The 23,651-nt window shown below is 43.8% G+C and overlaps 1 protein-coding gene and 1 pseudogene across 2 annotated transcripts in view; one reads left to right on the top strand and one right to left on the bottom strand.

The window, feature by feature from the left end:
* Window positions 1-23,651, bottom strand: part of LOC118885142 — a 584,965-nt pseudogene that overhangs the window by 238,086 nt on the left and 323,228 nt on the right.
* Window positions 7,564-23,651, top strand: part of LOC118885106 (zinc finger protein 836-like) — a 271,742-nt gene continuing 255,654 nt past the window's right edge. Inside the window, exons 1-3 of one of the 2 annotated variants that reach the window (XM_036833480.1) lie at window positions 7,564-7,777; window positions 12,816-12,942; window positions 21,962-23,172. In XM_036833480.1, coding sequence (XP_036689375.1) covers window positions 7,709-7,777; window positions 12,816-12,942; window positions 21,962-23,136 — 1,371 coding nt within the window. In that variant the 5' untranslated portion in view covers window positions 7,564-7,708 and the 3' untranslated portion in view covers window positions 23,137-23,172. Of the gene's footprint in view, window positions 7,778-12,815; window positions 12,943-21,961; window positions 23,173-23,651 lie in introns of those variants that run through there. The other variant, XM_036833481.1, reaches the window with a different exon arrangement.

The raw sequence follows: 23,651 nt of genomic DNA, 5'->3' as shown, positions 1-23,651 counted from the left end.
CTCCCTGGGGCGCCTAGATCAGGCATCCAGAGATTTTTACTCCCTGACTGTCAGGGTCGACGCCCCTACTCGGCCTTGAAGTAGTTACAGAAGACTGACCGTCTGCCCTCTTCTTCCCATAAGAATATGGGAGTAGAACCCCTGAGGGGGGAATGAAACAGGAGGGAAGGGGGCAGGGCACAAACTTTAAAAGAATGACATAGCCCAAGGCCACAACGTAAAATGATTAGAACCAAATAGGTCCAAGATGGCAGCGAGTCGACTTCCACTAGACCTTGAGCCTCAGTATATGCTCATTGTAACAGAACAGCAAGCTAAGTGACAGTTCTGAGGCAAATCATCCAAGATCAAAAAGTGGGCGGTGGCCCAATTCCTGGAAATCCCCGCTGAGTTGGAATAATCCTCCCACGCATTAGCCTATGAAATTACCCAGCCCATAAAAACTAACCACGCCATGTTTCCAGGCTGCTCTCACCTGCTGAGAGGGCCCACCTTCTGTCTGTGGAGTATGTTTCTTTCTAAATAAATCCACTTCTTACCTATCAAAGCAAAATAAAACAAAAAAAACTGTTACAGACAGTAACTTAAAGGAAGCCCATGAGCTTACTGGTAAACACCTTCCAGTGCCCGTCCCCTGCCCCTCCTCCCTCTGCCTGGGGCAGACCTGGGCACTCTCCTCGCCCCGCCCCTCGCCGGAAGCGCTCTGCCCAGGCCCCGCCCCCCGGAAGCCCTGCTTCTAATCCGGCGGTAGTAGTTTCCATAGGACCTGGAAGTGGAGAGTAGGGCGTGAAGGTCTTACGACAAACAGTGAGTTTTTTCCTTTCTGCTGAAAAGTTGCGCTGCGGGCCTCTCTTACTCCCTCCTCAGGGTCTTGTGAGTGACTACGGACCTAAAATCCCCACACCCGCCCCTGAATTTACTCCAGGTAAATTCAGATCTAGCCGGTCTGAATCTTTTCGGGGATCTTTTCTCTTCGGGTTACAGATTTCTCTGAGGATGGTCCTTGCCCTTGGTTTTTAATACCTTCCGTCCAGGTAGACACCACCTTTCGGAACACTTCGCTGCTTAAAACCTGTTAACTGTCTCGGCCTCCCCTTGTAAAGTCCTTGACCGCGGGGTGGATTCGCCCTCCGCCCCACCCCCAGCCTCGCCCTCTCGGCCCCTGGAGGGCAGCTCCGGCCGCCCCGCTCCCGGCGAGGCCGCGTCCTCTCCCCGGTCCTGGGGTTCTGCAGAGCCCGTCCCTCTCCTGAGACCCCCTTCCTCCCTCCCAGCCCCTCTGTCCTCGCCTCCTCCTCAGACCGGTCCTTCTGCTTCTCTGGCCTCCCCTTCCTGGTCAGCCCTTCCCCTCACCCCGCGTAGGGGGACGTGACCTGGGCCAGCCTTGTGGACGCCCATGGTTCTTCCGTCCCAAGTTCAACTCAGGTGGAAAATGGTCTCTCGCGGTAGGCGGGCATCTTATTCACTCCCCATCTTTCTAAATATGGGGGCGAAGGGGAATCAGGAGAAGCAGAGACAGAGCGACCGAGAGAGGGATAGAAAAACTGAGAGGGAGAAAAGAATGAGGGAGAACCAATGGGAACTTAGACGGCGGCTGAGGGACTTGCAAAGAGAAAGTGAAATGAAACAGATTTAGCCTTGAAACTAGCGGGCGAATAAAATAGAGAAGTAAATAAAAAAAGGCGGATCTCCGGGTGAGCAGCACGGCGAGAGCCCTGGATCAGCGGGAGGAGGGAGGGCAGCAGTGGTGAGGCACTTCGCACGGTGAGTCCGGGAGAGGAGAAAAGGTGGAACCGAGGCTTTCAGAGCACCAGGCGCTGGGAGAGAAGGAGGACAGAGGGGGACACGAAGAGCAGAGGAAGACAGCAGGAAGGAAGCGTCGCCAACTGCAGTGCCGGGAGTGGGGAGGAGCGGAAGTTAAGGGCACTAGAAGAGGTGTAACCCAGGGGGTAGAGAGGGAGCGGAGGTGGGCGAGAAAGAGGAACAAGGGGGAACAGGGTGCAGAGTGGGGCAGGGCAGGTGTGAGGGAGGAAATAGAGACGAGGGCAGGAACGGCAGGAGAGCAGAGGGGAGCAAAAAGACGTAGACAGAGAAAGAAATAGGGAGACAGATAAACGGAATGAAATGGTAACGCACAGTAGTGCAGGTAGGTGGTGGGAGCTGGACGCAGATGGACGGTGAGTTGTTTGGATATGGATGATGATGTCGTGATATATGATGTGTGGCTTTAAATATAGTACATTTAAAATTTGTTTAAATTATGCAAATGAGGATGAGAACTGCAAAACTGCTGTCTACAGGCTTATGCATTTTGTAATTCTTTATATGAGAAGATAACTTCCGTTTGCAATCCCTATTCAGCCAGGGGGCAGTGACTTGATTCCCTTAGTTGTGGGTCACCCCCTTCCCTTTTCCTGGCGTGGATTAGGGGTCACGGGAGAGGACACCTGGGGCAAGAAATGACTGACTCTGTCACTACATGGTGCCTTTTTAGAGGAACATTTATTTAAAGTATTTTTGTGTGTGTAATGCATTTAGTTTTTCTTTCTCTATTCTGTATAAGTTTTTTTGGAAGTTGGAATAAATCTTAGTTCATTCAATTTCTCCTTTCCTATAAATAAGTATTTCTTTCTGGAATAATTTTTGGTCTTCTATAATCAACTCATATCATTCTTTTCTAACATTATAGTCTCAATTTTTTAAAACTTTAACACCAGCATTTTTATTTTTATTTTATTATTTTTTAAATTATTTTATTTATTGTTTTTGGCTGTATTGGGTCTTCGTTACTGTGCGCGGGCTTTTCTCTGGTTGCAGCGAGCGGGGGCTACTCTTCGCTGCGGTGCACGGGCTTCTCATTGTGGTGGCTTCTCTTGTTGCGGAGCACAGGCTCTAGGCGCGTGTGCTTCAGTAGTTGTGGCACGTGGGCTCAGTATTTGTGGCTCGTGGGCTCTAGAGCACAGGCTCAGTAGTTGTGGTGCACGGGCTTAGTTGTGCCGCAGCATGTGGGATCTTCCTGGACCAGGAATTGAACCCGTGTCCCCTGCGTTGGGAGGCAGATTCCCAGCCACTGCGCCACCAGGGAAGCCCGACACCAGCTTTTTAAATGAAAAAAAATTTACAAATTATTTCTTTTAAAAATGTGTTTCAGGTTCCTTTGAGGCCTGCCTGCTTTCTCCTCTTTATCTTCTATATGGGAAAAGTTCCTTGGTAACTAATAAATAATTTTAGGCTATTTTGATGAGTACTTGGTAAAGATATCAATGACTGTGTATATTAACAGCCAAAGCCTAATTTAACCAGTTAGTCTCATATTCCGTTTTCTTCCTTTTTGTGTGATCTATTAAAATTGTGAGCTGTGAGGTGATATAAAGATGTTTCCCTTGGGACTTCCCTGGTGGTGCGGTGGTTAAGAATCTGCCTGCCAATGCAGGGCTCACGGATTCGAGCCCTGGTCTGGGAAGATCCCACATGCCGCGGAGCAACTAAGTCCATGCGCCACAACTACTGAGCCTGCGCTCTAGAGCCCACAAGCCACAACTACTGAGCCCGTGTGCCACAACTACTGAAGCCTGCCTGCCTAGAGCCCGTGCTCTGCAACAAGAAGCCACGGCAGCAAGAAGCACTCTCACCGCAATGAAGAGTAGCCCCCGCTCGCTGCAACTAGAGAAAGCCTGCGGGCAGCAGCGAAGGCCCAACACAGCCAAAAATAAAATTAATTAATTAATTTTTTTAAAAAAAGATGTTTCCCTCAGGGCCCTGTTGACTATTCTCTGCAAGTGAGGAAGGATGGGCTGGATTGATGTGAAACCTTCCAACAGAGCCCCTCTGTTCATGATGAAGAAGTTTGCTCACAGCTGATTTCTTTCTTTTTTTATTTAATAATTTTTTTTAAACATTCTTTTTTAAAAAATTTTTTTCATTTTATTTATTTATTTTTGGCTGCGTTGGGTCTTCATTGCTGTGCACGGGCTTTCTCTGGTTGCAGTGAGCAAGGGCTACTCTTTGCTGCAGTGGGCGGGCTTCTCATTGCGGTGGCTTCTCTTGTTGTGTGTGGAGCACGGGCTCTAGGTGTGCAGGCTTCAGTAGTTGTGGCACACGGGCTTCAGTAGTTGTGGCTTGCGGGCTCTAGAGTGCAGGCTCAGTAGTTGTGGCGCATGGGCTTAGTTGCTCCGCAGCATGTGGGATCTTCCCAGACCAGGGCTCGAACCCTTGTCCCCTGCATTGGCAGGTGGATTCTCAACCACTGTGCCACCAGGGAGGCCCCCTCACAGCTTATTTCTAAGGTAACCCCCTTCAGACTTCTTGCCCACCAGCAGCTATGGTTTTGCAATTCTGTGTTTTTAAAATATTTTTCTTTGATTTTCTGAAAAAGAAGAATTAAATGCTTGATATCAGTGTGAGCAGACCTTGAAAGAAAAGTTTCCTCTGCTCAGGAACATGAAAGACCTTCCCTGGGTCTTTGTTTTTTGTTTTTTTAAAAAATATTTATTTACTTATGTGGCTGTGTTAGGTCTTAGTTGCGGGATGCAGGCTCTTCCTTGCGGCACGCTGGCTCTAGTGTGCACAGGCTCAGTAGTTGTGGCACGCACAGGCTTTGTTGCCCCATGGCATGTGGGATCCTAATTCCCTGACTAGGGGTCGAACCCACATCCCCTGCATTGGAAGGCGGACTCTCGACCACTGGACCACCAGGGATGTCCCTGTCCCTATGTTTTAAGCGGGATGGATGGTAAGGACAGACTGCCCACTGGCCCTTCAGGGAGCTTTTCAGAATTCAATTCCACATGGTTCTCTTCACTGAATTTAGACCTTCTCAGAACTATCTCCCCTCTGGCCCTCGGGGAACCCTATTGTAATGTGGAGGTGAGAGAATAGACCAGAAATTCTGAGCGTGAGTAACACTGACCCGTGAAGTGATTGGTCAGATTGGGTGTGTGTCTGTGTGTGGCAGTTTTTCTTGGAGAGTGTCCTGTTGTCTTTAGAATTTTAAATGTGTCCCTGTGTTCCCAGAATGAAAACCAAAAACCAAAACGCTTGAATGGAGACAAGAATATAGGCTCAGAGTAAAAGTGACCATAGTCAGATGTATTTCTCTGCATTAAGTGTAATTTAAGGAGAGTTTATATGGGTCCTGGTACTCATACCTCCACTGGCTCTTATTTGCCCTCAGGACAAAATCCTGACTCCTCACTGTGGCTACTCAGCCCTGTGTCATCCTCAGGGCCCTGCCAGTGTCTCCAGCCTCATCCTGGGCGCTGACCCTTTCTCATGGTTCACTCTGCCCCGGTCACATTCACCTTTTCTCTCTTCCCCAAAACCAACACGTTTTCTGTTTCACATCTTAGTTCCTGTTCTTACCTTTTGTCTTTAAGTCACCATGGCTCAGGCCCTCTGTCCTTCTTCAGGTCTAGGCTCAGGGAGGTCTCCCCAGCCCCTCTCGACAATCTCTGTCACATTCACAAGGTTTTATTGCCTCCATATCCATCACTGTCAAAAGAAATGCCCTTCTCCATTGATTACTTAGAGTCTTTCCCGTTTTCCCTTCGTTGAAGGGTTTACAGTATTCATCTTCTTCCCAGGATGCCTGCAGAATCTCACTCTGAGGATGTGTTTAGAAGCTAAGACTGTGGGTTGGTTTGAACAGTCCTCAGGGGAGACCAAGGGAACTGGGTAGGTGATGCGGATGGTTCCCATATTTGCTCTGGACATTTGAGGTCTAATTGATGCTTACCTCATGTGGCTTCTTAATTACAAAAATAAGAGCAAAAAAGATACAGGGAGTCCTGAAAAGCCGTCCAGATCTGGCGTCCTCACGCAGCGTCCTGAGGTGTCCCCATGGTTAGTGTGCCGTGTCACGGCTCCGCTGTAGCCCCCAGGCGTTCCAGGCTGTGCACGTCCAGCGACCAGGCACCATCTTGGACAGGAGCGTTGCCTTCCGGCAGGTCATCTGCACAGAGTCAGCGGTAGTGATTTCACTGTGCTAAGGGTGGGCAGAAATCCAGAACCTAAGGGGGCATAAAGGAGGCCCCCCCGCCCAAAGGGCTAAAATGTCTTCCAAGTAGTTGTGAGTGGGAAGAACAGGAGACAGTGAGAGCTGGGGACCCTCTCCCTTTGAGTCTTCCCCACTGAACTCAAATGCCTTTGTAACTGGACTCCATAAAGTCCCCAGTTGCGGGCAGACTTTGATGGGGGGGGCGCTTTTGGGATCTGCATACGGAATACTCCGTGTCCTTTGGGTGGCAGCTCGTGTGCATTCCTGTTGCCATGCTTGTGCCAGGAGACCCTTGTGCCTTTTAGCCCCATTTGCTCAGTCATCATGGCAGGGAGATAGAAAAATGGGGAAAGCGGAGGGGAGCCTGTAGGGGCCGCGGGAGCCATATGGCAGCCAGTGTGGGCATCAAGATGAGCCCAGTGAATGGTGTATGCGCCTGTCCCAAGTGTAGTTATGGGATCGAGGGCTGTGTGACGCTGTTGGACAGGAATGTCTAAGTGCGGGCTGGAGAACCTAGAAGTGGGTTTTTTGGTAGTTGCAGGTTTCGTGGAATGGTGTGGGGTACCATAGCGTCTTGGCTCAGGTTCCCTGGGACATAGATGCTGAGACTGAGGTTTACGTGCATGGGTTTAATTGGGAAACTCACCTCACACCTGAGAAAGAATGATGGAAATGGAATTAGGCCGAGAGAAACAGTTTCCCGCAATGGTAGTAGAACCAGGGTCTGAGCTGAGCCCACAGGGAGCTGTGGGTGCACGATGATGGGTGCCCTGGTCCTGAGGGGCTGGATCTAGAGTATGCCCCACAGCGTGCATTCCACTGTCTGACTTTCGTTGACTCTCTTGGTAGGGCAAGCATCGTTGTGCACCCCATGGAGTAACATAGGGAAAACCCCAGAGATCATTTTGTGGCTTACCTTTGGTACCTTTGAGTATGTCGGGTTGCAAGTGAGGAAAGTTTCAGATGCACTTTGAAAGATACAAAAGAGAATCTGTAGTGTTTCCTCGGAAGATGTTGGGGTCCCACTGGGACATGTACATCATTGGAGACATTTCTCTTTTATTAGTCATTTCTGGAGATGACAGTGTTTGGTTTGGGTCACGGGAAATGAAAGTAGTGTGACTTGGTTCTGGTGGGCCCTTGGGTATCTTCACGTGTACTTTTCCCTCAGGCATCAGTTATTAGAGCTTGGAATGTTTTCTGTTATTGTGTAACAGGATGAGGGGATCATTATGGGTTCTCTGGAGACTGTTGTACCCCATGAGAGTTTGTAAGTTTGTTTGAGTCCAGAAAGGGAAATTATGAGTACTAAGCTTAAGATTGCAGAATGTTTTCAGTAGGGAATATGTCCTGCTAGATATGGGTCTGTGGGCTGAGGCTGAGGGGCTCTGCCCTGCGTGGGGATGGATCAGGGCTGGTCTGTGACCTGCAGGGGGTCGTCGGGTCCAGCTGAGGTGCCCGCTGCTGCTGTGTATGTGAGGGCCTCACCAGGAGGGGAGCCTGATCTGAAGGAAAGGGTGGGAAAACTCACCTGTTAGACTCTGTGTAGGAGTTTACTGTCCTGAGCCCCTCCTGGGACAGTGGGCAGCAGGGGACTGTCTGTTCCACATGCTGAGGTCTTCCCTGTGTGTGTGGCTGTGACTCAGGAAGGGGGTGTGTTGATTCTAAGCATTAAACAGTCTGTTTTCCACTTTCAAGATAGACCCCTAAAGACTCATGTCTGAGGAAGAAGCCCGGAAGAGGAGGGAGAGGAAAGAACAGGAGTCAGAAATGGCTCTTTCTCAGGTAAAGTCATATTCTCAGTTGTTTCTTCTGTCTGTCCTTCCAGAAATGCCCTTCTTTGGGCTCACTAATCTCTGACTCTGAAGTATCCCGCCTGACACCTGTACATTCACACCCATCCGGGTCCTTCCCTCAGGGCCTGTCGTCTCCACTTAGATCCCATTTCCCCATGACCCAGTGACCTGGAACTTGTGAAGAGGCTCCACTGGGTGTAGTCCTGGGCAGGGCTTCACACCCACAGATTCAGACATGGTGTCAGTGCTGTTGGGCGGCAGGGATTATTTAGGGGCCCCTATCTGGATGCTTTGTCAGCTCTCTACAAACCAGGATGAAAGAAGCTACACGTGGAGGTCAGGTATTAATATGCACAAATGCCTGCTAAATTCTGGAAGAGACAAGTGAAGAGAAATTTACTCTGACTTTTTATAATATATTTGAAGCTAAATGAGTGAGGCACTGGCTTCAAAATCTTTTTTTGTTTTTTAAATTTATTTATTTTTGGCTGCGTTGGGTCTTCGTTGCTGCGTGCGGGCTTTCTCTAGTTGTGTCGACGGGCTTCTCATTGCGGTGGCTTCTCTTGCTGCGGAGCACGGGCTCCAGGCGCGCAGGCTTCAGTAGTTGTGACGCATGGGCTCAGTAGTTGTTCACGGGCTCTAGAGTGCAGGCTCGGTAGTTGTGGTGCACAGGCCTAGTTGCTCCGCGGCATGTGGGATCTTCCCAGACCAGGGCTGGAACCCGTGTCCTCTGCACTGGCAGGTGGATTCTTAACCACTGCACCACCAGGGAAGCCATGGCTTCAAAATCTTAATGATTGGGAATGGAATGGATAGTTGAGAAACAGACATGAGTGATACAGGTTGTTTTATTCCATCATCGATTTTAAACTGTGAAATCAACCTAAATCTATGACAGTTGGAAATTCTTTATGTCACTTTCATTCCCTCCATTTAGAGGTTTTCTTTTCACTCTGTTGATTGTGTCCTTTGACACACAGCAGTTTCTCTGATTCAGGTAAGGTTCCAGCTTTATTGTGTGCTGGTAGATACTCAGTTTCCCAGCACCATTTTTTATTGAGACTGTCCTTTTTCCATTGTGTAGTCTTAGCACCCTCCTCAGTACATCTTACATATATGCAAAGGATTATTTCTGAACATTCTGTTTTGTTCCATTGGTTCATATATCCATGTTTATATATGTACCACACCATCTGGATTACTTTGTAATATGTTTTGAAATCTAGAAAAGGGAGGCCTCCATCTTCTTTTCTCAAGAGTTTTTTCACAATTTGCAGTCCTTGAGATTCCCTATGACTTTTAGCATTTTTTTTTCTATTTCTGCAGAAATTGCCATTGGAAATTTGATAGGGATTCCATTGAGTCTGTAGAACACTTTGGGTAGTTCAGACCTTTTAAGAGTTTTAAGTCTTCCAATCCGTGAGTACTGGAAGTCTTTCTATTTATATGTATTTTTCTGGGTTTCTTTTAGCAATTGTTTAATAGTTTTCAGTATTTAAGTCTTTCACCTCCTTGCATAATTTATTCCTGAGTATTTAATTCTTTTTTTTTAAGTTTTATTTATTTATTTATTTAGCTGCACTCGGTCTTAGTTGCGACATATGGGATCCTTTAGTTGCGGCATGCGGGATCCTTTAGTTGCAGCATGTGGGATGTTTAGTTGCAGCCTGTGAACTCTTAGTTGTGGCATGTGAGACTAGTTCCCTCACCAGGGATCGAGCCCCAGGCCCTGTACATTGGGAGCGTGGAGTCTTAGCCACTGGACCACCAGGGAAGTCCATCATTCTTTTTTAATGCTATAGCAAATAAGATTGTTTTCTAATTTTCTTTTGACATTCTTCTTTGTATATAGAGATGCAACTGATTTTTGCATGTTGATTTTGTATCATGGAATTTTATAAAATTATTTTTGGATGTAGCAGCTTCCTTCTTTAATACTTATGGTTTGTACGTTTAAAACCTTGTTGTTGGGTCTTCCCTGGTGGCACAGTTAAAATCCGCCTGGCAATGCAGGGACACGGGTTCCAGCCCTGGTCCAGGAAAATCCCACGTGCCGCGGAGCAACTAAGCCCGTGCACCACAACTACTGAGCCTGCTCTCTGTAGCCCTCAAGCCACAATTACTGAGCCCGTGTGCCACAATTACTGAAGCCTGCACACCTAGAGCCCATGCTCTGCAACAAGAGAAGCCACCACAATAAGAAGCCCGAGCACCACAAAGAAGAGTAGCCCCCGCTCGCTGCAACTAGAGAAAGCCCGTGCACAGCAATGAAGACCCAATGCAGCCATAAATAAATAAGGAAGGAAGGAAGGAAGTACAAACTTATTGTCTAGGAAAGAAGATAATTTTACTTCTTCTTCTATTTGGATAACTTCGATTTCTTTTTCTTGTCTAATTGCTCTGGCGAGGAGTTTCAACACTTTGTCGAACAGTTGTGTAGAGTGTGTGCATCCTTGCCCTCTCCTTGATCTGAGAGGAAAAACTTTGTCTTTCATCTTTTTTTTTTTTTTTTAATTTTTTTTATAGCTACTTTATTTATTTATTTATTATTTATTTTTGGCTGTGTTGGGTCTTCGGTTCGTGCGAGGGCTTTCTCTAGTTGCGGCAAGCGGGGGCCACTCTTCATCGCGGTGCGGGGACCGCTCTTCATCGCGGTGCGCGGGCCTTTCACTATCGCGGCCCCTCCCGTTGCGGGGCACAGGCTCCAGACGCGCAGGCTCAGTAGTTGTGGCTCACGGGCCCAGCTGCTCCGTGGCATGTGGGATCTTCCCAGACCAGGGCTCGAACCCGTGTCCCCTGCATTAGCAGGCAGATTCTCAACCACTGCGCCACCAGGGAAGCCCTGTCTTTCATCTTTGAGTATGATGTTAAGGGTATTCCTTTCATGTATAGGATTTATTATGCTGAGATAGTTTACTGTTCCTAGTTTGTTGAGTGTTTATATCTTGAAAGATTATTGAATTTTGTCAAATGCTCTTTTTGTATCCACTGAGATGATGATGTGTTTTTTTTCCGTTTATTCTGATAAGTTGGTGAATCACATTAATTGATTTTTGTATCTTGAGTCATCCTTGCCTTATAGGAATAAAATCTACTTGTTCATGATGTCAAATCTTTTTAATGTGCTATTGAATTTGCTAGTATTTTGTTAAGGATTTTGTATTGGGGTATTGGTTTCTAGTTTTCCTTTCTTCTTATGTGATGCTCTGGCTTGGTATCACAGTCATGCTGGCTGCATAGAATGAATTTGGCAGTGTTTTCAACTCTTTGTAAGATTTTTAGCAGCATTAGTGGTAATTCTTTTGTAAATGTTTGGTAGAATTATGCAGTAAAGACATCTCTTCCTGAGTTTTTCTTTGAGGTTTCTGATTACTACTTGAATCTCTCTAGTGATAATTCTCTTCAAATTTTTTATTTTTTAATGTTTCCAACTTGGTAGGTTTATGTTTCTATGAAATTATCTGTATCTTATTTATTGATTATGTAAGGTGTGGGCATTATTATTCATAGTACTCCCTTTTAATCCTTAAAAAAATTTTTTTTGATATCAGTTGCAATCAGTCGTCATGATTTCAGAAGTATATATCTTTTGTAGTTGAAATTATATCTTCAGTATATATTTGAGTTTTTCCTACGCTATCATGTTAATGGTTTAGATAGCAGGAAGATTACTAACATTTTCTGTGTATGTGTGTGTGTTTGTGTGGGCCCACGTATATAATGACCTTTTATGCCATTCCATGTTGTTTACCTTGAACTTCTTTTAAGTTTTCTCAGGGAACCCTCTGTCAGTGCACTTTTTTTTAAACAATTAAAAAAATATTTACTTATTTATTTATTTAGCTGCACCGGGTCTTGGTTGCAGCATGCGGGATCTCCAATCTTCGTATCTCTGTTGTGGCTTGTGGGATCTTTAGTTGCGGCATGCAGGATCGTTTTTAGTTGTGGCATGCAGGATCTTTAGTGGCAGCATGCAAACTCTTAGTTGCAGCATGTGGGATCTAGTTCCCTGACCAGAGATGGAACCTGGGCCTTCTTCATTGGGAGCGTGGAGTCTTAGCCACTGGACCACCAGGGAAGTCCCTGTCAATGTACTTTTAATGCTCTATTACTAAACTCTTCTATTTTTTAGCTTGAGTTCCAAAGCCCAACCCTCTGAGTTGAGGTGCTTGCAGTATCATTTCTTAGCTTCTTGACCCGAGACCTCAGAGTGTCTCTGACACAGTTTTCTCCTCTGTAAGATGGGAACAGGTCTTTTCCTAATGACCTGTTATGTTGATAACAATTCATACCTGTAAAGTACTTATTTAGAGTAATGTTTACATATTGGAAGTGTTCAAACACTTTTAGTCATTGCTGTTGTTATCATTATCATAACTGAGGATTTTGACCTTTCTCTAAAGCCACGGTGGACTTCGTCATGTCTGAAGACAGCACACATACTGGAGCTCATCTGTCTATTGAATATCAGTCAGTGTTTAGAAGATAATATCTAACACTTCTGCATAGACAACCCGTTCTTGAATTTTGTTTCTGTGTGCTTTATAATTGTCCACAAAGATGAAAAATCTGTATTAATTGGAGGATATCATAATCTGTTATGGAAAAGCATAAGAAATTAAAATTAGAGACACATAATTTGCTCCAAATACCTTAACATGGATCTTTCAGAATATATACATCAACAGAATCAGTCCTTACACCTTCCTCATTTCATTTTTATAAAGGTAAGAAGTATCCTCATGGCCACTTGGTTAAAAAAAATTTTTTTTTAGTTGAAGTATAGTTAATTTACGATGTTGTGTTAGTTTCAAGTGTACAGCAAAGTGATTCAGCTATATATATATTCTTTTTCAGATTCGTTTCCATTATAGGTTATTTCAAGATATTGAGTATAGTTCCTGTGCGATTCAGTAGGTCCTTTTTGTTTATCTGCTTTATATATAGTAGTGTGTATATGTTAATCCCAAACTCCTCATTTATCAAATCTCCCCCACCCCCCACCCCGTGAAATGTTTTCATTTCAGGAAGAGTTGACTTTCGAGGATGTGGTCATCGATTTCTCTCAGGAGGAGTGGGAATGCCTGGACCCTGGTCAGAGGGCCTTGTACAGAGACGTGATGTTGGAGACCTACAGGAACCTGCTCTCCCGGGGTGAGGATAACTTCCCTCTAGACATTGGGATCTGCCCTGTCGTGTTATGCATTTTCCCCTGTGTGCCTCTTGGGAGGCCCCTTGGACTCAGACATGATGCAGCACCATGAGTTTAAACTGACCCTTTCTTCAGATGATCTGTCCATTTCATGAAACATCAGAGGTTGTTCCAGAGCTTAATTATGTATAAAGCTCAATGGCAAACTTTTAAAAAATATCTGAGTTCCTGTTTTCTGCCCCTTGCTTTTGACTCACTACTTCTTGGAAGAGTGTTAGATATATGTATTACACTGTTCCCAATGCATTTAGAAGGAGGCAAGCAGTGGATGAATTTGTGAAATATTTTTCCAGACCCACCCATCATGTCCTCACTCCTCAGCTGAACAAAGAGCTGTGATTTTGGAAAAACCACAGCACTTCACATTTCTTTGTTCTGATAAGCAGGAATTTCTATTTCTGATCTGAACATTATCTCCATTTTAGAGCAAGAGAAAGAGCCCAGGGCTCCGGTGAGTGGTGTGAAAATAGCAAAAAACCAAATGGGTGGGAATGTATCAAAAGTGTGAACAGAGATGGGATCTCAGGGCAGAGAGGAAGCCACGACATCTAGTAGTGTTTGGGAACCTCTTCTCAGGGTAGAGAGTTCTTTGGGAAAACCGAAGTTGATTTATTGAAAACTCTCAGAGGAAATTTTTCTTCTCCGTAATTTATCCCTCTTGTCCTTCCGCATGTGAAATGTGTTCTTTCCCCTCCAGTGGGGCTGCAGCTCCTACAGAGACAGAGGCAAGGCCTTTATCAGGATCCACAACACTCACCATCTGGCTCCTGTGCACTGGTTGTTGCTTGACTCTGAGGAGCACGAGGCGGGCTGTTTTTTCAGGGTCTCTTGCCCCTTCATCTCTCCTTCTGGTCTTGATTCCACTGGATGCTCAACTAGTCCCTGTAGGTCAGAGCTGATGCCTCTGGAGTCCCACCCCTGAGCCTCTGAGTTTGATCAGAGTTGCTGTACTTGGAAGACGTAATCAGAAGATGGGAAAACACTGGCTGCTCTTTGACTCATCTGCCACCTCAGAACCTGCATGGAGCTGTCTCAAGCCCTGTCTGCTTGTTTAGATCCCTCAGCCATTTCTTGTGTTCTGCTTTTGCCATGCCCTTCAGGGTTGTGTGTAACAGGGAGATGGAGTGGTTCTTCTGTATTGTTAATTAGGAAAACTAAGGTCAGTGGACAGAGAGATCCTCTTTTTTTTAAATAATTAGTTAATTAATTAATTTCTAATTTTTTATTTTTGGCTGCGTTGGGTCTTCGTTGCTGCACGCAGGCTTTCTGTAGTTGCAGTGAGTGGGGGCTACTCTTCATTGCGTTGCGCGGGCTTCTCATTGCAGTGGCTTCTCTTGTTGCAGAGCACGGGCTCTAGGCGCGCAGGCTTCAGTAGTTGTGGCACGTGGGTCAGTAGTTGGGGCTTGCGGGCTGTAGAGCACAGGCTCTGTAGTTGTGGCGCACGGGCTTAGTTGCTCCGCAGCATGTGGGATCTTCCTGGACCAGGGCTCGAACCCGTGTCCCCTGCATTGGCAGGCGGATTCTTAACCACTGCACCACCAGGGAAGTTCCGAGAGATCCTCTTTTTGATCCCCAGTCCTACATGGGGAGCATATATGAGTCTTTCAGGCTCTTAGGTTGGCATTTGTGGGTTGAGGACGTGGTTCCATCTCAAGGTCCTCGAGCATCTGACTCCTGTATCTTGTAATTTTTTGGCTCTTGTACTGCTCTGCCTAGTCTGGGAATGTGTACTCTTCCTGATTTCTTATTTTCCTAAGTTTGTACGATTTTGCCCCTTAAATGTGCTTTTGAATTAAATAGTCCTAAGGACTGAAGATTTTTCCAATTTCTTTGCTGTGATAATCCACCTGTAGTTTGTGGACAACTTTTGGTGGACTCTCTGGGGAATGGGTTTACTGGGTAACAGAAAATTACTGATGGAGAACACTTTCCCTCGTGTGTTGCAATATCATCCTACTGCATTCAGAGTCACCACTTGAACCTACTCAGTAGGGTGGTCAGCAGGCTGTAGGATACAAGATAGAAAGTATCACGAGTGCCTGACCTATAAGTCTTAACAGTTTTTTTTTCTGGTTTTGAGGACTGTCACAAAAGCCTGTCTCCAGGGCCCCGTGACAATGTTGTTCACATATACTAATGACCATCCCCTTTGAGCCTGAATAAATGGCACCTTAATTTCTTCTATGAACAACATTGTCCACGTTCACATCCTGGTATCTGTGAGGCTGTTGACTAAACTGTTGTTGATGCCACATCTTTTGTCGCTTGTGTGCCACTGTTCATTTTATCTGCACACCTACTTTTGAAGCATCTTAATGAGAGAGCTTATGAAGTTGAGTGAGACCTTCAATGATGAACCATAATTTGTTTTGTTTAATACACTGGTACTTTCATTTTGTACTTTTCTGTGAGTTATAAATGATCTTGATTTTTATGTATTTTGTCATTACCTTCATACTTTTTATGTTAGCCTTAGTGTTTTTCTTATTTGCAATGTATGGGATGGTTGATTGAGGAAGGCCCCCCGCCCCCCGGCCCCATGGTGGAATTGGTGATCAGTCCCTTTTAGAGTTTTTTCTATATTCCAGACATTAATCTATTATCAGATATCTAATTTGCAAATATTTTCTCTTATACCCTAGATTGTGTTTTCACTCTACTGAGTGTGCTTTAATGAATAATAGTTTACGATTTTTTTAAAAATTTATTTTATTTATTTATTTTTGGCTGCGTTGGGTGTTCGTTGCTGCATGTGGGATTTCTCTAGTTGTGGTGAGCGGGGGCTACTCTTCATTGCGATGCATGGGCTTCTCACTGTGGTGGTTTCTCTTGTGGAGCATGGCCTTTTGGTGCACGGGCTTCAGTAATTGTGGCATGTAGGCTCTAGAGTGCAGGCTCAGTAGTTGTGGCGCACAGGCTTAGTTGCTCTGTGGCATGTGGGATCTTCCTGGACCAGGGCTCGAACCTGTGTCCCCTGCATTGGCAGGCGGATTCTTAACCACTGTGCCATCTGGGAAGCCCCATAGTTAACAATTTTGATGTAGTCCAGTTTATCTGTTTTTACTTTGTGGCCTCTGCTTTTGGTGTTATATCTGACAAACCATTGGTGGATCCAATGTCAAGAGACTTTCCTGTATGTTTATGTCTAGGAGTTTTATGCATTTGGGTCTTAGGATTAGGTCTTTCATCCATTTTGAGTTAATTTTGTATGTAGTGTAAGATAATGGTCCAACTAAATTCTTTTGTATGTGAATATTCAGTTTTCTCAACACCTTTTGTGGAAAACACTGCCTTTCCCCTATATAGTGATCTTGAGGCCATTGTGGAACATCATTAGACTATATATACAAGAGATTTTCTCTGTCGGCTCTGTTGTGTTCCACTGGTCTCTGGAAACTTTGGAATAAGTTTTGAAATGAAGTGTGAGACCGCCGATTTTGTTCTTTTCAAGCTTGTTCTTGCTATTCATTGTCTCTTGAGATTCCGTGTGAATAGTAGGATGGATTTATCTATTTCTTCAAAAACACTGTTGGGATTTCACTAAGGATTGTTTTGAATCTCTTGATCACTTTGTCTAGTATTGGCATCTTGACAGTATTGACTTCCAATTCATGAACTTGGGACATCTTTGCATTTATTGTGTCTTTTCTAATATTTTTCAGCAGTCTTTTTAGTTTATAATGTATAAATCTTTCCCTTCCTATATAACTTTATGCCTAAGTACTGTATTTTTTTGATTCTCTTCTAAATGGAGTGGTTTTCTGAGCTTCTTTTTTGATTGTTCATTGTCAGTATTTAGAAACTCAATTAATTTTTAAACTTTTTTTTCATTTTTTAAAATCAATTAATTAATTAATTAATTTTTGGCTGCGTTGGGTCCTTGTTGCTGCACCCGGGCTTTCTCTAGTTGCTGGGAGTGGGAGAACTCTTCCTTGCGGTGCTTGCGCTTCTCATTGCGGTGGCTTCTCTTGTTGTAGAGCATGAGCTCTAGGCATGCGGGCTTCAGTAGTTGTGGTGCACGGGCTTAGTAGTTGTGGCTCATGGGCTCTAGAGCACAGACTCAGTAGTTGTGACACACGGGCTTAGTTGCTGTGCAGCAGGTGGGATCTTCCCGGACCAGGTCTTGAACCTGTGTCCCCTGCATTGGCAGACAGATTCTCAACCACTGCATCACCAGGGAAGTCCCGAAACTCAATTGACTTTTGCACGTTGATTTTTTTACTTTTTTTTCTGGCCGCACAGCTAGGCATGTGGGATCTTAGTTCCCAGACCTGGGATGGAACCCTTGCCCTGTGCAGTGGAAGTGCGGAGTCTTAACCACTGCACCGCCAGGGAAGTCCCTGCAGGTTGATTTTATATCTTGTAATTTTGGGGGAATTCTTTCATTTTTTCTAGCAGGGTTTTCATTTTGCAGAATCTTCAGAGTTTCCTACATAATTAGATCATGTCAGTTGTCAACAGATAATTTTGCTTCCTTTTGCTGTTGGGATACCTATTGTCTCTTTTCATTCCTATGTGTTCTTGCTAGAACTTCCAGGTATATGGAAATATCGAGAGCCTGTATCCTTGTCTTGTTCCTAATCGTAGAGGAAAAGCTTTCATTCTCTCACCATTGCGTCTGATGAGAGCTCTGAGGAACTGCTCCGTTGAAGCATGGTTTTCAGCATAGTTTTGTACCTTTTCCTGGCAAAGAACATGCATAAGACATCATGATATTGAATCCAAGTTCATGTGCCTGTTGTTCAGTGAAGGCAAACAAGCAGAAACGTTGGAGTTCGGAGCAATGAAAGGCTTATTATCCGAGGTGGCGCCAACCAGGAAGATAGGAGACCCAGGCTTGACTCAAACCCATCTTGATGGCTGGCCAGGGTGTAAGATTTTTTAAAGGCAAAAGGAAGGAGGGGAGTGTCTGTGATCCCAGGTTTCCTGTAAGATCTCAGCTGTAGACTTTTGGGCACCACATTGTGACTTCCTTTGTGATTATTCTGTACGTGCCTGCAAAACAAGCTCCTAAATCACCATCTTGGGATTCCTTAACTTCTTTCTAGGAGAGAGCAAAGGCATTAGTTGAGATATTTTATTATTTACTTAGAGCCAGTGTTAACAGGTTAAGAATTTCATTTCTCAATTCACCCTACGGGTGTCATCAATTTTTAAATCTTTTTGGGGTCAGCTGGATGAAGCTGCAGTTAGGGGTCGTAAATCAAGGTATCGGTTTAAGCTACCCATCATGGGAAAGATTATGCTGGACTTGCTTTTCCTTTGCTTCTGCGTTCCCTCACTCTTCTAATAGTAACGGCTTGAATCTGCTCTTTCGGTCTCTGGTAAAGTCTAGGAGACTAAGCCTTTTTCTATGAACAAGAAACGGGGACACGGAAAGGCTGGCAGGGTCCCACAGGGTCTTCCTCAGTCTCAATCCCCCCCACCCTTTTTGATACCCTCAGTCTTAAGGGGAGCAGGTGTGGGACAAGAAAGGGAATAAAATATTCTATAAAGAGGTTAATCAAACTCGGCAGGGGAACTGAAATGTAGGGGGACTCGGTTTCAAAATCATGATCTCCTTCCTACTCGACTGTACTGTTGATTCGATTTCTTTGTATCTGCATGTGTGTGTACAGAAGAAATGCATCCATCTCCTTTTGAGTCGCCTTTTCCTGATTTTTTCTTCTGGTTTCTGCTAACAAAATTCTTGCACAGTCTCCTGGAATATTATGTATGTATTTCTCCAATATAAGCATGACCGTGGAACTTATGGAGTATACAGTTGGATACATTACATAGCAAATAGTGTAATAGATGTAATCCTACTTTCTCCCTACAATCTCTTTTTAAATCTCTTTTTAAATCTGTTTTGTTTCTGTCCCATACCCATAGTATAATTTCTATAGTTAAAAATCGGACAGTATTATGAAAATTGCTGAACCAGTTATTATTATATTATTACTATTATTTTATTCATTTATTTAGTTTTTTGGCTGTGCCGTGCAGCACGCAAGATCTTAGTTCCTCGACCAGGGATCAAACCAATGCCCCCTGCATTGGGAGTGCAGAGTCTTACCCACTGCACCTCCCGGGAAGTCCCTCTTTTCTTTTAAGGTCACTATTTTAGTTCCCCTCGTACAGTTATATTCACACAGATGTGCAGTCACCAGCTGTGCTCCCACATATGCATATATCCTGCATGCCACTCAGACCCTTTTTGTCCTGACCTTTCCTCACACGTACCTTGACGTAGATGGGAGGCACTGTTTGTTTTTTAAATCTACTATCTTGTTATTTTCATTCTATTTCTCCTACCTTTTCTATGGTCTGTTTTTTTCTTGATTTGTTTATTTATTTCTGGCTGCATCGGGTCTTAGTTGCAGCCTGCGGGCTCTTTGTTGTGGTGCACAGGCTTCTCTGTAGTGGTGGCACGTGGGCTCCAGAGCGCGCGAGCTAAGTAAGTAGTTGGGGTGCACAGGCTTAGTTGTCCTGTGGCATGTCGGATCTTAGTTCTCCGACCGGGGATCGAACCCGCATCCCCTGCATTAGGAGGTGGATTCTTAACCACTGGACCACCAGGGAAGTCCCCGAAAACAATGTTATTTCCTAGCATATTTAACTTGTTTTCCTGATAGCCCCAATTTCCACAGCGCTTTTTCACTCATCCCTCCACCTTCCACATCACTCATACTGTGAAATGACCCCTCTTCATCCATTGAACAACTATCCCAGTACACGACCTAAACCACTATGTGCAGCCTTGACTCAGAAAGTTTCCAGGAGAGATGGCTGAATAACGTTATTGGTTACATGGCTCACTTCTTTTGCATCTCCCTTGAGGTTTTCTTATTAAACTCCTGATTTTGTTGCAGTATTTTATATTCTGTACTGCCTGGGTGGGCGGTCATTCTTTTTTTATATATGTATAAATTTATTTATTTATTTATTTTTGGCTGCTTTGGGTCTTCGTTGCTGTGCATGGGCTTTCTCTAGTTGCGGCGAGCGGGGGCTACTCTTCGTTGCGCTGTGTGGGCTTCTCATTGCAGTGGCTTCTCTTGTGGTGGAGCACGGGCTCTAGGCGTTTGGGCTTCAGTAGTTGTGGCACGTGGGCTCAGTAGTTGTGGCTCACGGGCTCTAGAGCACAGGCTCAGTAGTTGTGGCGTATGGGCTTAGTTGCTCCGCGGCATGTGGTATCTTCCTGGACCAGGGATTGAAGCCCTGTCCCCTGCATTGGCAGGTGGATTCTTAACCACTTTGCCACCAGGGAAGCCCCAGGGCGGTCATTCTTAAGAGTATGTTGTCTCAGTCTGCAGGTCCAGGTTCACATTTTGATTCTGTGTCCGTCGGGGTCACGTACATAGAGCTATGCGTCTACTGCTCTGATTTGAAAAATCATGTTAATTTACCTCCAGCCATTTGAAACAAATCAGTGCTGTTAGATGGCTTAGAATATTGCATGGTGTACAGTAAAGACTTAAAAGTTACTTTTGTATAAAAAGATAGTATTAACATTGTTGCAGGGTTTTTTTCCTTTTGTTTTTTAGTATTTTATTTATTTATTTATTTATTTGGTTGCAGCAGGTCTTAGTTGCAGCAGGCGTGTTCCTCAGCTGCAGCTCGCTGGCTCCTTAGTTGTGGCTTATGAACTCTTAGTTGTGGCATGCAAGTGCAATCTAGTTCCCTGACCAGGGATTGAACCCAGGTCCCCTGCATTGGGAGCACAAAGTCTTAACCACTGTGCTACCAGGGAAGTCCCGTCACAGGTTTTTAATATCCCTTTATTATATTTTGTATGCTTTTCTTTTGCAATTTTTCTGAACATTTTGTCTGACCATGGTTTAAAAATTTACAAAGTGCTCACTCTTCATTACGTATATTTGGAGCCAATAACGTAGATAATTTAAGGGTACTGCACATGTAGGGATTGCTCTAAATATTGCCTGTTTGATACCTGGAGAATCTTTTATGTATTCATTCTTTTGTTTTTTTAAAATTAATACTTTTACTTTTTTTTTTTTTAAGTATTTATTTATGGCTGTGTTGGGTCTTCGTTTCTGTGCGAGGGCTTTCTCTAGTTGCGGCAAGTGGAGGCCACTCTTCATCGCGGTGCGCGGGCCTCTCACTATCACGGCCTCTCTTGTTGTGGAGCACAGGCTCCAGACGCGCAGGCACAGTAGTTGTGGCTCACGGGCCCAGCTGATCCGCGGCACGTGGGATCTTCCCAGACCAGGGCTCGAACCCATGTCCCCTGCATTGGCAGGCAGACTCCCAACCACTGCACCACCAGGGAAGCCCCTGTATTCATTCTTAATTGTGATTTCCAGATGATGGTTGTTTGGTGTGTATTCTGCAATACAACTGACCTGCACTACTTGTTAATGTTGTAAAATGCCTTTTATTTATGGGTACATAGTTTTATAGCATCTATTTAGAAAAATATTTTGTTTTCTTAAAAATTGTTTTATCAAATCTTTATTTTCTCTATCATATATTAATTTTTCAATCCTAAACAGCCAATTAATTAGATTATTTATTAGGTAAGCTTGTTTGGATTATTTAGTATTACAGTATATTGTCTGTTTTTTAGCATTTATGTATGTACAGTAAGTATGCAGAATTTATGATATTATATTTTTTCTTCTCAATTATGAGACAGTGGTATGTTTAATATTAATTGGTATGTGCTTTGGGTTCGTGGTGGAAAAATACCCTTTCTTCGATAGCTGATGTCCAGTGTGAGTGTTTTTGACGTAGGGTTTGTGAAACAAGGCTACCTTAAAATTAGATTGAATTTTATGTTATTACTCTTTCTTTAGTAAAGAATTCTATTCCTTTAGTGTTTCTAAAAATTTTAAGATCATTGTTGGGAAGTTTCATAACTCTGTTTGGTGTATTACTTTTGGTGTAATATATATTCAACATGAAGCATTTATTTATGGACTAATGAATAGGATAACCATGGTTCTTTATATCTTGTAGATCTCTCTCCTATACATGTGATCAAGCAGTTACAACCAAAAATGAGCAGCAATATAGGTGAAGTATTCCAAACAGTGATGCTGGGAAGGCCTGAAAGTCATGAAATCAAACATTTTTACCTCAGGGAAATGCATGAAAATATTTATGACTTTGAGTCTCAGCAGAGAGGTGATGAAAGAAATTATAAAGAAATGCCTATAACTCATAACAAAAATCTCTCTGATGGAAGACATTGCCATTGTAGACGGGATGCACGAATCAAGCCCATTGGAAACAGGCTTGGATTAAACTTTCAGGATGAACTCCATCTAATGAGAAGTGAAGGGGAAATTTATGAATTTAATCAAGCTGACAAGAAAATCAACAGTAGTGCCTCATTTTCACCACTTCACATAATTCCTCCTAGTGTTCAAACCAGTATTTCTAATACAAATGAGAATGATTTTATGCATCCCTCAATACTGACACAAGACAAGAAAGCCCACAGCAAAAGATGTTACAATTGTAATGAGTGTAACGAAACCTTCCTTAACAGCTCAAACCTCACTAGACATCAGAGAATCCACACAGGAGCAAAAGTGTATAAACGTGATATATGTGGTAAAATCTTTGGTCAAAATTCACACCTTGTGGGTCATGGGGAAAGTCATGCTGTAGAGAAATGTTACAAGTGTAATGAGTGTGGCAAAATCTTTAGTCGTGGCTTATACCTCACTCAACATCAAATAATCCACACAGGAGAGAAACCATATAAATGTGACGTATGTGGCAAAGTCTTCAGTCGAAATTCAGTCCTTGCAAATCATCAGAGAATTCATACTGAAGAGAAACCGTACAGATGTAATGAATGTGGAAAAACCTTTAATCACCGTTCAAACCTCATTAGACATCAGAAAATTCATACAGGAAAGAAGTTATATGAATGTGATACATGTAGCAAAGTCTTCAGTCAAAATTCAAACCTTGCAGTTCATCGGAGGGTTCATACTGGGGAGAAACCTTATAAATGTAATGAGTGTGGCAAGGTTTTTAGTCTATATGCAACCCTTGCAAGCCATCAGAGAGTTCATACTGGAGAGAAACCTTACAGATGTAATGAGTGTGGAAAAACCTTTAATTACTGCTCAAACCTCATTAGACATCAGAAAATTCATACAGGAAAGAAGTTATACTGACTTTCTCCCTCTACCTCTTCAGAACAATTCCTCAGAGCTATCTGAGACACTGTCTCCTAGATTATAGCCCTCATTTTGCCCCAAATAAAATAACTCACAACTCTTGGATTGTGCATTTTTTTCAGTCAGCAGTCTCATAAAAAGAAAATTATATTTTCTGTTTTTATTTTTTTTTGCTTTCTCTTTTAGTGATATCTATATGATGATGGATGCTTACTAAACTTATTGATAACTATTTCAGTATATGAAAGTCAGCACATTATGCTGTACACCTTTAACTCATACAGTGATGTATATCAAATACATCTCAGTAAAACTGGGGGAAAACGTTTTAAGAGGCAAATAAAACACTTTGGGGAAAAGAAGAAACAATGAACAATGCAATTTAGAACAATTTTTCAGAGTGTATTTCTCTTTTTAAAGCAATGGTTAGCGACGGAAATTATCACATGGCTCAGTCTTCCAGTCTCAAGGCTCTGGGATTTGTCTCTGAGTCTCTGGAACCGACACGTGTT

Source organism: Balaenoptera musculus, chromosome 19 (assembly GCF_009873245.2).
Source record: "Balaenoptera musculus isolate JJ_BM4_2016_0621 chromosome 19, mBalMus1.pri.v3, whole genome shotgun sequence".
In the NCBI taxonomy this organism is placed as follows: domain Eukaryota; kingdom Metazoa; phylum Chordata; class Mammalia; order Artiodactyla; family Balaenopteridae; genus Balaenoptera; species Balaenoptera musculus.
Note: the sequence above shows the minus strand (reverse complement) of the source record. Positions and strands in the feature narration are given on the sequence as shown.